This window comes from Gekko japonicus, unplaced genomic scaffold, assembly GCF_001447785.1.
Source record: "Gekko japonicus isolate JY-2015 unplaced genomic scaffold, Gekko_japonicus_V1.1 scaffold1918, whole genome shotgun sequence".
Lineage (NCBI taxonomy): Eukaryota > Metazoa > Chordata > Lepidosauria > Squamata > Gekkonidae > Gekko > Gekko japonicus.
This window is the reverse complement of record NW_015174895.1, coordinates 345,430-359,407: the sequence shown is the minus strand read 5'-3', so window position 1 is coordinate 359,407 and position 13,978 is coordinate 345,430. Positions and strand designations below refer to the sequence as shown.

The 13,978-nt window shown below is 46.4% G+C and overlaps 1 protein-coding gene across 1 annotated transcript in view; it reads left to right on the top strand.

Moving 5' to 3' along the window:
* Positions 1-13,978, top strand: part of HECW1 (HECT, C2 and WW domain containing E3 ubiquitin protein ligase 1) — a gene marked incomplete at its 5' end in the record, with an annotated part of 168,454 nt that overhangs the window by 3,618 nt on the left and 150,858 nt on the right. The window contains one exon of the mRNA XM_015424960.1: positions 7,248-7,323. Within this exon, the coding sequence (XP_015280446.1) occupies positions 7,248-7,323 (76 nt within the window). The remainder of the gene's footprint in view (positions 1-7,247; positions 7,324-13,978) is intronic.

Below are 13,978 nucleotides of genomic sequence, written 5' to 3'. Positions count from 1 at the left end.
TGATTCATGATTTCAGCCAGCCTTGGTGCCGGAATAGCATAATGGAAGCCAACCTGAGCCCCTCTTTCCCGCCACCTTGTAAGGAGCCTTCAGTGTGAACTGAGCCCTTGGTGGGAATGCCTCATCACACAGACAGAGCCCCTTTGGGGGACCTTCCTCTGCCTTCCTGAGAGGGATGCAGCATTTATACAGGGCCTCCGTGACAGTCAACACTCTTGCGAACGGCTCTGTCCACACTGGAGGCTCTTCAGGCATGCTGTGGCAGTGTCACCTCCTGTTGGGTGCATGGATCAGGGCCGCTGGAACTGCAAACAAGCATTTTTGGGGAGAATATTACCTAGGGAAAAAATGCTTTTTCATTCCTTTTTGCCCTTCTTGAGGAAACTTATCGGTACAGAGAGATTTGCCCCAATGAGCCAGTACCCCAGGAAGGTTTAAGGGTGGGGGAAAGTTACAAGGGAAAGATTTAAAAACCACCTCCCCTTTTGTTACGATGGTCCCAGTCCAAATCAGGGCCCCTGCATTTCCAAGAATTGCGTTTTATTAAAAAACAAAAGAAAACTGGGAATTCCGATCACAGTGTTCCTGGAGTCTTATCTCCCTAGGATCGTAAAGTCTAACAGATCTCCAAGGGGCCAAACAGAGGAGGAGAGAGACTGAAAGAGAAACCAGCCACAGGGAACCAGTTAGTTTTCTCCCTTACTGTGTCTAGTTGGGGTCGATACTGTTTGGATCTTTTATACGAAATAAGCTCTGGATATCTGAATGTCGGCCCTTGTGTTTCCTTAATCAACTTTCTAAATAATAAATGCACACGCTTGCTAGGGTCAGTCAAGAGGAGCTAATGCCGATTTGTGCCAGCTTGAAGAGAGACCTTTGTATTTCAGCGTGGCAGCCATTTAAGAGCTAATGGGTGCCGTTTGGAGCATGGCACTGCCTAGCAAATAATGCTAGAAAGCAGCGGGCATGATTTGTTGTGTGTTTGGGGGGTGGGGGGAGTCTCCTCCGATAGCACAGAGAAGATCGTTACTAAGGCCATTTGTTTGCTAATGGTTTTGATGCACACATGATATCCCTCGGCTCCTGCTCTGCTCCAATCATGTCTCCTATTATGACCATATAATAGAAGCGATAATCGCCTCTACATAATAACACCGTAATCAAACAAATTATACAAAGATGCAGTACTGCAAAGTACATTTGTAACCTTCCATGCTTCAGTGGCTCCTCATGGTCTGATTACATACATCAGGCAACAAATCTCCTTGTTTCTATAACTCCCTGTCGCTCGGGCAAGTGCCGGGCTTCTCAGTATGGCTCCGTTTTTAACAGTTTTTTAAAAAAGGGGATTAATGATAAACATATGGGGAAGAGTGGAAATACTCCATTGCCAAAGTGGTTTTAATCTGGTCCGGGGAAAGGGTCAAATTAACCTCAAGTAGTGTAAAAAAACTGATCTAGCTTTGTTTTCAGTCTTCTGCAATTCTGTACTCCCTGTATTCCTTAACTTCAGTGATATTTAAGGTAAAGGTAAAGGTTCCCTTGCTCGAAAGCCAGTCGAATCCGACTCTAGGGTTGCGGTGCTCATCTCCGTTTCAAAGCCGAAGAGCCATCGCTGTCTGAAGACGTTTCCGTGGTCATGTGGCCGGCATGACTAAACACCAAGGCGCACAGAACGCTGTTACCTTCCCACCGAAGTGGTACCTATTTATCTACTTGCAATGTCTTGCTTTTGAACTGCTAGGTTGGCAGGAGCTGGAACTAGAGACGGGAGCTCACTCCGTCACTCCGTCATGCGGCACCCGGGTCTCGAACTGCTGAACTACCGACCTTCCACAGACTGCAGTTCAGCGCCTTAACCACTTGAGCCACCGCAGCTCCCAGTGATATTTACTTACTTACTTATTTACTTACTTACTTACTTACTTCACACCCCACCCTTCTCCCCAATGAGTAATGGTGAGCTCAGTCATCCTGTGGTGTTTCATGCCCCCTCCCCACCAGTGCTCCCTCTAAGCAGAGTTAATGTGAGGCAGCTCACAGTTTTTTAGCCTCTGGCTCATACTTTTTTGTCTTATCCCAGGAAGGGACGGCTCCAGAGCAAACTAATTCATGCAGTAGCCAAATCGCTCGCTCACAACTTTCATGCCAGTAGCTCACAAAGTAGAAATTTTTTTTGCTCCCAAGACTCCACAGCTTAGCGGGAACATTGCTCCCCACTTGTAATTTCTTTACAAATGTGGATGGCCCAGGGTAGCCTGATCTCATCAGATCTCAGAAGCTAAGCAGGGCTGGCCCCGGTTAGTACTTGGATGGGAGGCCACCGAGGAAGACCAGGGTCACTACGCAGAGGCAGGCCATGACAAACCACCTCTGAATGTCTCTTGCCTTGAAAACCCCCCTGAGGGATTGCCATAAATCAGCTGCGACTTGATGGCACTTTATACTCTCACAGAGTTTGACGGTGTTGGGGTCATTAATCCCAATTGGATTGAACAGGAAAGAGAAAGGATTTCTCGTGGTTGTGAATATGCTGATGTGCTGGCAAACAAAATAAGGGGGTGCACAGATGAGGGTTGCACTGGGCCAGACAAAACAAGCCTCGGTGGCACTTCCAGCATCTTTGGGGTTTGCTTTGGATTTGGCTGGTGGTTACGCAGGCCCGGGAAGCAACAACGGGGGCAAGTCACACCCGTTGCCTTCTCTTGCACTGGTGCTTCCAGTGCCTCAGTTGCTTAGGCAGAGGTCTGGCCCTGAGAGCTAAGCGAAATAATCTTGGGTGCCTTGTCTTCACACTTACTAGGGGTCGCCTATCCCTGAGTTAAATAAAATGTATTGGTGGCAGTGGAACATGCCATCAGGCCCTGACTTGGATAGCCCAGGCAAGCCCGATCTCATCAGATCTTGGAAGCTAAGTAGGGTCGACCCTGGTAAGTCCTTGGATGGGAGACCTCCTTGGAATACCAGCAGTCGGGAGGTGGGGGCGGGCTTTATTCATCCACCTCTCTGAATATCCTCCAGGCCCCCAGCAGGGTCAGTCACCAGAGGTTACCATGACTTCCAGGCGCGCACACACACGTATGAAAAATGCAAAACCCCTGAAAGAAAGTGCTATCAAGTTGCAGCTGACTTACGGAGACCCCATGTCAAGAGATGAATGGAGGTAGTATGCCGTTGCCTGCCTCTGTATAGCAACCTGGGACTTCTTTAGTGGCCTCCCATCCAAGTACTAACCAGGGCTGACCGTGCTTAACTTATGAGCTCTGACGAGATTGGGCTAGCCTGGGCCATACAGGTCAGGACAAAAATTATATTGATTGTATATAATTAAATTATATACATGCATTGTGCAAATGCATTCTTAGTCAAGAAGAAGAAGAAGAGAGAAGAGATTGGATTTATACCCCGCCCTTCACTTGGAGTCTCAGAGCGGCTTACAAACTCCTTTCCCTTCCCCTCCCCACAACAGACACCCTGTGAGGTGGGTGGGGCTGAGAGAGCTCTGACACAAACTGCTCTTTTTCAAGGACAGCTGTGCCAGAGCTTGTGACTGACCCAAGGTCACATCAGCAGGTGCAAGTGGAGGAGAGGGGAATCAAACCCGGTTCTCCCAGATTAGAGTCCGCACACTTAACCACTACACCAAACTGGCTCAATGTGTGTTTGTTCACAAAAACAGTTAATCCATTGTGTGCATGGGTGTGTATGCACACATACAGTCGCACACATGTGGGTACTAGCTTTGCAAAATGAAAATGGGGGGGATCTTTCCAAAAGGTTTGCTTGATATGGGAAGACGATGCAGACACAAACATGCCCCATTCAACCTCATCTCATTACATAACACAGGAACAAATGTTAGATTCAGTGCTTTTGCCAGGGTTAGGGTTTCTCAGTAAAGGAAAATGCCTCAAACACATCAATAATAAAAGACCCTTAAAAAAAAAAAAGCTCCCTTAAGAAAACTGCAAGCATCGAAACCTTTAGAAGTACATAAATAACACTTGGCATATTGTGCAACTTGTCAGCTATGGAGAAAGACAGGGAAGACAAGATATTCCTTCAGAACAAAGGCCTAGGCATGGAGGCCAGAGCTTTGGGGAATATCTTCCCCTCTCAGCATCACCAGTCATGGATTACTAATACGTATGATGGCTCAGCCTTGTGGGAAATGTGGGAAGCTGTACCACTGAGTAAAGGAGTGCCTGACATAAGGATGTGTAATGGGAGAGAAAAGTCACCATGTCTGTAGTACTACAGGCAGACAAAGCCCATGTGGCAGAAAGCCCTGCCGAAGGGTAAGTGGGACAGCTCTGTACCATTTTGGTTGGCCCTCGTTAAAAAATATTCCATATAGACTTCCGGTTTATGGCGACACGCTTAATAACACATATGAGAATCACATTATCATGCAGTTGGCAACTAATGTTGTCTTCTTGATGTAGAGATAACCCGTGTGTGCGTGTTCATCATTCCTTGCTCTCCTCCTGACACCCCGTTTCTTTTCTTGTTCAGATTATCAAGCAGATACAGTGCTTCTTTGTCAACTCAGCTTTTCTTCATTTACAGTGCAATCCAATGTACAGTTACTCCAGTCTGAGCCCATTGAAATCAGTGGGCTGACAATGGAGAAACGATGCATAGGATTGGAGCATTTTTGGAGCACGGACATGAAACCGTTCTCTTTCTGTGTTTCTTCCTGGTTTGCTGCAGCCTTTCCCAGACATGGTTTAGTCTGATCTTTTGGGAAACATCACAGTTATAAGCACCTTTGCACACTGTGTGGATGGGAAGATGTGCACTTTTGTGGCTTCCACCCAGATTGTTACCATTTTCCTTGTCTCTGTTCCCCATCATTCCTTCCCCCTGCACTACTGGAGGGCTTTTTAAAAAAAATCAGTAATTAACATTAACTACGGAAGTTTGGGAGGGAAGGTAGCATATAGTCTGATCTCATCAGATCTTGGAAGCTAAGCAGAGTCAATACTTCGAAGGGAGACCACTAAGGAAGACTCTTCAGAGGAAGGCAATAGCTAACCACCTCTGCTTCTCACTTATTTTGAAAGCCCCTTGCTGGGGTTGCTGTCACTTGGCTGCGACATGATGGTACTTTACACACACACACACAACAGTATCTCAATTACCCATTTTAATCTATAGCGATGTGTCAGTTACCATATGTAATTGACCTGTTGATATAGTTTTAAATCAGTCATTGACATATTGCAGTAGGTGGTTGTTGTTTAAGTTTCTATCCTGCTCTCCCGGCCGAGCTAAGTTTTTAGACTTATAAATTAAAAATCAGTTTTAAATCAGTCATTGACATGTTGCAGTAGGTTCCCTGGTGATGGTGGGGAATGGCCACCACAGGTGGGGGGCTGAGGCAGGGGTCGGGCATGGAAAACTACCATGTGGATGCAAATGCCTCTGCAGTTGCAGCACTAATGGAATGAACACAGAAATCCATAACTGTGTGGATGCAGACTTAGTATCGTTATTAATGTGCATTTCGTAAGAAGTTAGGCCTACTCATAAAGGAGTAGGGCTCTACATGAATGGGACTCTACTTTCTGGACAATGGTGGTGCTTCTGGGATTCCCCTCACCTGTCATCAGGGAATCCCCGAACAACGGAATTCACTCCCTCAAGTTCATGCGGCTGCTCACCATATAGTGGCAGAAAGGGGGGGGGTAGGACCTTCATGATGTGGTAGTCATGGAATGGTGGATGCAGTCAACCTGATAGCTCCAGTATCCAAGGCTCATTTGAGCCCCCCTCACAGCACACAGTTGAGAAGTTCACTGGTTTAAGTACTTCCAGTCCTTTTTAGCCTCATACAGCTAAATGTTAGGAAGAACTTCCTAACAGAGTGATTTCTCAGTGGAAGGGGCTTCCTCGGGAGGTGGTGGGCTCTCCTTCAAAGAGAGGCTAGATGGCCATCTGACAGCATTGTGGATTCTGTGAACTTAGGCAGATCACGAGAAGAGAGGGCAGGAAGGGTTGCATCAGTGCTTAGTTCTTGTGGCCCTTACATGCAGAGGGAAATGCTGATCGCCACTTTGGGGTCTGGAAGCAATTGTTCTCCAGGCCAGTTTGGCCAGGGATCCTGGAGGTTCTTTGTCATCTTCTGGGCTTGGAACCAGCGGTCACTGCAGGTGTGGAGGGGGAGGTATTTGTGAATTTCCTGCATTGTGGAGGGGGTTGGACTAGATCACCCTGGAGGTCCTTTCCAACTCTATGATTCTGTGAGAGGGCCGGGGTCTCCTACAACCACGTTGGTGTGTATTGAGAGGTTTAGTCATCCCCATGTGGGTGTCAGCCCTCACCTGGATGGCCCAGGCTACCCCAGTCTCTTCAGATCTCAGAGCTAAGCAGGGTTGGCCCTGGTTCGTACTTGGATGGGAGCCCACCAAGGAAGTCCAGGGTCGCTATGCAGAGACAGGCCCATGGCAAACCACCTCTGAACATCTCTTGCCTTGAAAATCCTGTGAAGGGCTTCCATAAGTTGGCTGCGCCTTGACGACGCTTTCCACCACAATGTGGATGTCAGACTCTTGACTGGACAGCGGCACCCTTTGTGCATATCTTTCCCCTTTCCAATCAACGTCCAGGGCAGACTTTTAAAAGAGCTGTTGAGGGGGTGTTTAGGGGCTGTATTCAGTCGCCTGCACCCCCCCTCACCCCCACTTCCCTGCCAAATTGCTGGTTCCAGCTCTTTAAAAGGGCTGCAGATGCACAACCCGGATTGTTCTATCCATGGGGACAAAGCGCAGAAATACAAAGATATTTACTTGACAGTAATACAGGAGCCTGTATGTCAGTTTGTTAGTGGGAGATGGTTACTAGCAAGCTGAATAATGGGTGATAATATTACCTATTCTGTTGGGGGCAATTTGTTTTTGCGGTGATGAATAAATTTTGTTTGCAGACAGTAAGATAAGGGAGTGCTGTTTTTATCGGCACGTATAAAACACCCTGATAAATGTCACTGTAATTTCTTGCTTTTGTCTTCTCCTCCTCCTCTAAGAAGAAGCTCTCCGCTGGCCTCTGTTTCTCCTTCACTGGCAACCGTGTTAACTCGTCACAAAAGCATTTTGACCAGTGGCTGCCCAATGATTGCTTTTCATTGATTCATACTTGATTGTGTGGATAGAAGTTGTAACTATTGAGCATCTTTTTCTCAAAAAGAAAGAAGTGATGGCAACTCTCTCTCCGTTCCTCCCCCCCTCCCCCCCACCTTCCAGCAGATTTTTAAAAGCATCACCAGTGAAGATTCAGTCCAGGGGCAAGGAAACCGAAGGTTGATCAGTTTCTCATTATCAGGTACGCTTTATTCTAACTTTTTATCAAAAATGCCCGCTTTGATGTATTCAGTATGTCTTTATGCCACCCTTCCTCCAAAGAGCTTAAGACAATTTACATTAGTCTCCCCACCACCACCACCTCTGGTTTACTCTCACAACAACCTTGTGAGGTGGGTTAGACTGAGGAAGCGTGACTGGCCCAAGGTCATCCAGCAGGCTTTGTGTGAGCCAGTGTGGTGTAGTTCTGACTGTGTCGGACTAGGACAGTGGTGGCGAACCTATGGCACGGGTGCCAGAGGTGGCACTCAGAGCCCTCTCTGTGGGCACGCGTGCCATCACCCCAGCCAGGCCCAGACCATCATTAAAGTGTCAAATTCTCTGCCAAATAATTCTCAGTAAATGAAAGCCTTTGGGATTGCTTCCCTTACTTTGTTTGGATCATCTTAAGTTAATGTATGGGTTGTTTTTTCTAAAGTAAAACCTCAGTATTCAGGCTAAATTGCCGTGTTGGCACTTTGTGATAAATAAGAGGGTTTTGGGTCGCAGTTCGGGCACTCGGTCTCTAAAAGGTTCGCCATCACTGGACTAGGATCAAGGAGACACAGATACAGATCCTCACTCTGCCGTGGGAACTTGCTGGATGATCTTGGGCCAGCCACACACTCCGAGCATAACTTACCTCAACAGGGTCACGGTGAAGATAAAACAGATGAGAGGAGAATGATGTAAGCCTCTTTGGGCCTCTGTTGGGGAGAAAAGCGGGGTATACATGAAATAAATAAATGGGTGTGCAAGGAGGCCTTCTTATTGAGGACCCCCGCCCCACTGTCTTCTGAGAAGTCCGCAGTGTTTCCTGGAAGACCATTATATATAGAGAGAGACGGGCCTCGGGTAATCCAGCAAGCTTCTCAGTTGAGTGAATACCTGAACCAGTCAAACATTGCCTCCACAATACCACACTGGCTGTCATGCGTTCTTGCATATAAGGACCTCTTAGATCGTCATAAGAACATAAGAGAAGCCCATGTTAGATCAGGCCAATGGCCCATCGAGTCCAACACTCCGTCACACAGTGGCCAAAAATACCAGGTGCCATCAGGAGGTCCACCAGTGGGGCCAGGACACTAGAAGCCCTCCCTCTGTTGCCCCCCCCAAGCACTAAGAATACATAGCATCACTTGCCCCAGACTGAGAGTTCCTATCTATACCTTGTGGCTAATAGCCACTGATGGACCTCTGCTCCATATGTTTAGCTAATTCCCTCTTGAAGCTGTCCATGCTTGTAGCCGCCACCACCTCCTGTGGCAGTGAATTCCATGTGTTGATCACTCTTTGGGTGAAGAAGTACTTCCTTCTTTCTGTTCTAACCCGACTGCTCAGCAATTTCATTGAGTGCCCACGAGTTCTTGTATTGTGAGAAAAGAAGAAAAGTGCTTCTTTCTCTACCTGCTCTATCCCATGCATAATTTTGTAAACCTCTGTCATGTTACCACTCAGTTGTCGTTTCTCCAAGCTAAAGAGCCCCAAGCGCTTTAACCTTTCTTCATAGGGAAAGTGTTCCAGCCCTTTTATCATTCTAGCTACCCTTTTCCGCCCTTTTCCCAATGCTATAATACCCTTTCTAAGGTATGGTGACCAGAATTGCACACAGTATTCCAAATGAGGTCGCACCATCGATTTGTTCAGGGGCATTATGATACTGGCTGATTTGTTTTAATTCCCTTCCTAATATTCCTCAGCAGAGCGTTGGCCTTTTTTATCGCAGTTGCACATTGTCTCGACATTTTCAGTGAATTATCTACTACCGCTTCAAGATCTCTCTCTTGGTCACTCTCTGCCAGTTCAGACCCCATCGACATGTATTTATAGTTAGGATTTTTGGCCCCAATGTGCATCACTTTGCACTTGGCCACATTGAATCCTATTTGCCTTGTTGACGCGCACTTTCCCATCCTTCCCTTTGGAGTGCCTCACAATCCTCCCTGGTTCTCACCACCTTGAACAATTTTGTGACATCCATAAATTTACCCACTTCACTGCTTACTTTCAACTCCAAATAATTAATGAACAAGTTAAAAAGCATCAGACCCAGTACTGATCCCTGCGGTACCCCACTGCTTACCATCCTCCACTGTGAAAATTGCCCATTTATACTCACTCCCTGTTTCCTATTAATTAGCCAGTTTTTGATACACAAGAGGACTTGTCCTTTTATCCTGTGATGGTTGAGCTTACTTAGGAGCCTTTCATGAGAAAGCTATATTAGAAGCTTTCTGGAAGTCAAGGTAAACAACATCTACTTGGTCCCCCTTGTCCACATGTTCATTCACTCCTTTAAAGAATACTAACAGGTTAGTGAGACACGGTCTTCACTTTCAGAACCCATGGTGAGTCTTCCTCAATATCCTTTGTTCATCAATGTGCCTACTAATTCTCTCCTTAATAACAGTTTCCACCAACTTACCTGGTATGGACGTCAGACTGACTGCCCTGTAATTTCCTGGATCTCCTCTGAAACCATTTTTAAAGATGGGAGTTACATTAGCTACCTTCCAATCCTCAGGAATGGAGGGAGATTTTAATGAAAGATTACATATTTTTGTCCAGAGATCCACAAGTTCACATTTGATTTTTTTCAGAACTCTTGGATATATGCCATCCGGGCCTGGTGATCTTTCAGTTTTTAAGTTATCTGTCAGTCATAAGACCTCCTCTCTGGTCACCTCAATCTGACTCAGGTCTTTCAACACCCCTCCCGAAATCAGCGGTTCTGGAGTGGGCAAGCATCTCTCATCTTCCACAGTGAAGACAGAGGCAAAAAATGCATTCAGCTTCTCAGCCATTTCCCTATCATCCTTCACTACTCCTTTTACCCCTTGGTCATCCAAGGGCCCCACTGCCTCCCTGGCTGGTTTCCTGCTTTTAATATATTTGAAAAAAGTTGTTGGTCTTTATGTTTTTTACAGTATGCTCCTCATATTCCCTTTTTGCCTGCAGATCACAGACTTGCATTTTAATAGCCACAGCCTGTATTCCCTTTAAGCTTTCCACTGCTTAAAGGAATCCTTCTTACCTTTTACAGCTTCCATTACTTCCAGGCAGGTCTTTTTCTATACCTATTTGTGCCTTTCCTAACCTGCGGTATATATTTTATCTAAGCTTCTAGGATTGTAGTTTTAAATAGTCTCCAAGCTTCCCCAATGGTTTTGACCCTTTTTACCTTTTCTTTCAGTTTCCTCTTCACGTGTCCCCTCATTTCAGAGAAGTTACCTCTTTTAAAGTTAAAAGTGACTGTGTCGGTGTTTTGGGGCAACTCTCTATTTATACAAATGTTGAACTCAATAACATTATGGTCACTGTTCCCAAGCGGTGCAATCACTTTTACATCTCTCACCAGGTCTTAGGCGTTACTTAGGACCAAATCCAGGGTCACCTCTCCCCTGATAGGTTCTGTGACCATCTGCTCCATAGCACAGTCATTGAGAGTGTCTAGAAACTCAATCTCTTTTTCCCGATTTGAACACATATTGACCCAATCAATGTGTGGGTAGTTAAAATCACCTATTATGACAGTTATTTTGTCTAGCTGCTATCTAATCACCATTTTATAATCCTCTATCTTTTGATCTGGTGGGCGATAACAAACTCCCAGTGTTAAGCTTCCTTCTGGGCCCCCTTTTTCAACCAATAGCATTTCCAGAAACGAATCCAATTCTCTTACCTTCTCAATCTTACTGGACCGTATACCATCTCTGACATACAGAGCCACCCCACCTCCAACCACCTCCCATCCTTCCGATATCATTTTTAACCATGAATCACTGTATCCTACTGGTTTTCTTCATCCCACCAAGTTTCTGAAATACCCACGGTGTCTATTTCCCCCCTCCCCAATACCAAGCATTTCAAATCCCCAATTTTACCTTGGACATTTCTAGCATTTGTATATAAACATCTATAATTTCCCAGGCATGTTAGGCCCACAGCCTTCCTCCTGCTGCCTCGAGACCTTGCAGGCAGTCCATATTGTTTGTCACAGTCTCAGTGGACAATTCTAATCCATTTCCTTGTAGAAAAGTAACATCTACCCCTTCATTTCTTTGAGATGAGCCATCCTGAACCAGAGACTTTTAATCTCCTGTTGGCTTTCCCCCAATATTCAGTTTAAAAACTGCTCTGCCACCTTTTTGATTTTAAGCGCCAGCAGCCTGATTCCTTCTCGGGACAAGTGGAGACCGTCTCTTTTGTACAGCTCCCTCTTGTTCCAAAAAGCATCCCAGTGCCTAACAAACTTGAAACCTTCCCCCCTACACCATCGTCTCATCCACGCATTGAGACTCCTGATTTGTGCCTGTCTCTTTGGCCCTGCGCATGGAACAGGTAGCACTTCTGAGAAGACTACCTTGGAGGTCCTGACCTTGAGTTTCCTGCCAGCAGGCTAAATTTCTCCTCCAGGACCTCACGACTGCATTTCCCCACATCGTTGGTGCCAACATGCACCACGACCACTGGCTCCTCCCGAGCACGGTCTACCAGCCTATCTAGAACACCCGTATAATGTCCACTACCTTTGCACCAGACAGGCAAGTCACCATATGGTTAGCATGCGAGTTCGCCATCCAGCTGTCTACCTGCTTAAGGATCGAATCACCAGCTACCAAGAACCCCCCTCCCTCCCTGCCCAGGGAAGGTTCATTGATGTGAAAAGATACCTGTTCACCAACTAAAGAAGAGGTCCTTTCTGAGGGCACATTCCCCTTATCCTCAGCACGGGGCCGTCTTTCCTCTCAACCCTCATGCTCCCTGACAGCGGTGGGGCTGCCATTTTCAGAGTGGGACATATCTAACAAGTCCCTGAGAGTCTTCTCCGTGTACCTAACTATCTCTGCTTCTCCAGGTTAGCCACCTTGGCCTCAAGGGTGTGCACTCGTTCCCTGAGAACCAGGAGCTCCTTGCACTGGGCACACACCCAAGACTTCTGCCGAGTGTTACATGTGACACTCCATGCAAAACACTGGATAGACCCCAACGCCCTGCTGGCATTCTACCTTCATAGTAAAGTAAAGGTAAAGGTTCCCTTGCTCGAAAGCCAGTCGAATCCGACTCTAGGGTTGCGGTGCTCATCTCCATTTCAAACCCGAAGAGCCAGCGCTGTCCGAAGACATTTCTGTGGTCATGTGGCCGGCATGACTAAACACCAAGGTGCACGGAATGCTGTTTCCTTCCCACTGAAGTGGTACCTATTTATCTAGTTGCAATTTCTTGCTTTCAAACTGCTAGGTTGGCAGGAGCTGGAACTAGAGACGGGAGCTCACTCCATCATGCGGCACACTCGGGTCTCGAACTGCTGAACTACCGACCTTCCACAGCCTGCAGTTCAGCATCTTAACCACTTGAGCCACCGCAGCTCCTCTCTACCTTCATAATTGCCTTTAAAAATAATTATATATAATCCCCCTTTTAAAACCTTTGTATTAATGTAGCTTTCCTTGTGGAAAGTCTACTTACCTTACTGGGAACACAAGGAGACTAGGGCCCTGGCTTTTCCGGTCTTCCTGGGCTTCTTGTAGAGCCCCTAGTCTAAGAGTCCCTAGACTAAGAGCCCTTTGGCTCATGCCAGAAGCTCATGCCTCTTGCCAGGTGCAGCCTTAAGTAGAAGCCTCACCCAGCAGAGGGCAGGGCCAGCAGTTATTCAAATTACACCCAGGCAATCCAATTACAGTCAAAGAAATCACCCTTTCTCACCCTTTCTCAAACAGCCAGGACTCTGCAACAACTTAAAACTCACCCACACACTCTCAAACACCGTCCTCCCACACAGTACCCTCAGCTAAATCTCCTCAGCTGAAAGCAAATAAAAAACACTTACCCCTCTAGTGTCAGACTCTTGCACAAACTCACTCCCAACAACACTCTTTTGTTAAAGATTTGTTTATTGAGATATGTAGCTGTGTCAAGTAGAAGCCATCTGTGTTAGAAATGACTGGGTTTGACACCAGCCTGATATTATACCTGATTCAAACAGCCCCCCCCCAGTGATCCGTCCAATCAAACCATCCGCTCAGCCTGCCTTAATCTAATGCGCGTGCCTCACCCCCCACCCACCCCTGCAAACCTACAGTTATTAATCTATGACAGGATAGCTAGCAGAGACAGGCTTCAAGGTTGCTCACATTCTTCCCATTCTTCAGGAGGTTCTTAAGAAAACAGTTGTGAAGCAGCTAAGCAAAGCAGGTTTCCACACAGGCATCCATTCACTCACCCATCCCCCCCCCCATCCAGATACAGAACACTTGCAAGAAAGACAGAACAGAGAAATTCCATCGCAAACGAGGCCCCGAGTTTGACATCTAGCAGCTCTATCTTCGGCTGCTTCTCAGAGCTCAGCTGGGTCTATTCTTCTTTTCTGCTTCGTTCTCTTTGAAGACACTTAATCATCCCTATTAGCAACATGTGAATAATTCATTTTTCTCCTTGTCTGTTTATGACCTCAACGTTTTTTCACCACCCACTCACCATTAATTTATCATGCCCTCAGCCCTAAAAGTTTTCCCTGTAGACTTCCTCTGGCTTTTCGTCATGAACTTGATCTTCTTCCTTTTAGCAAAATCTAAAACCTTGTTACTTTAAATAGTTTATTCCATTACATTTTCTGCTCCTTTCTCTGAGAGATT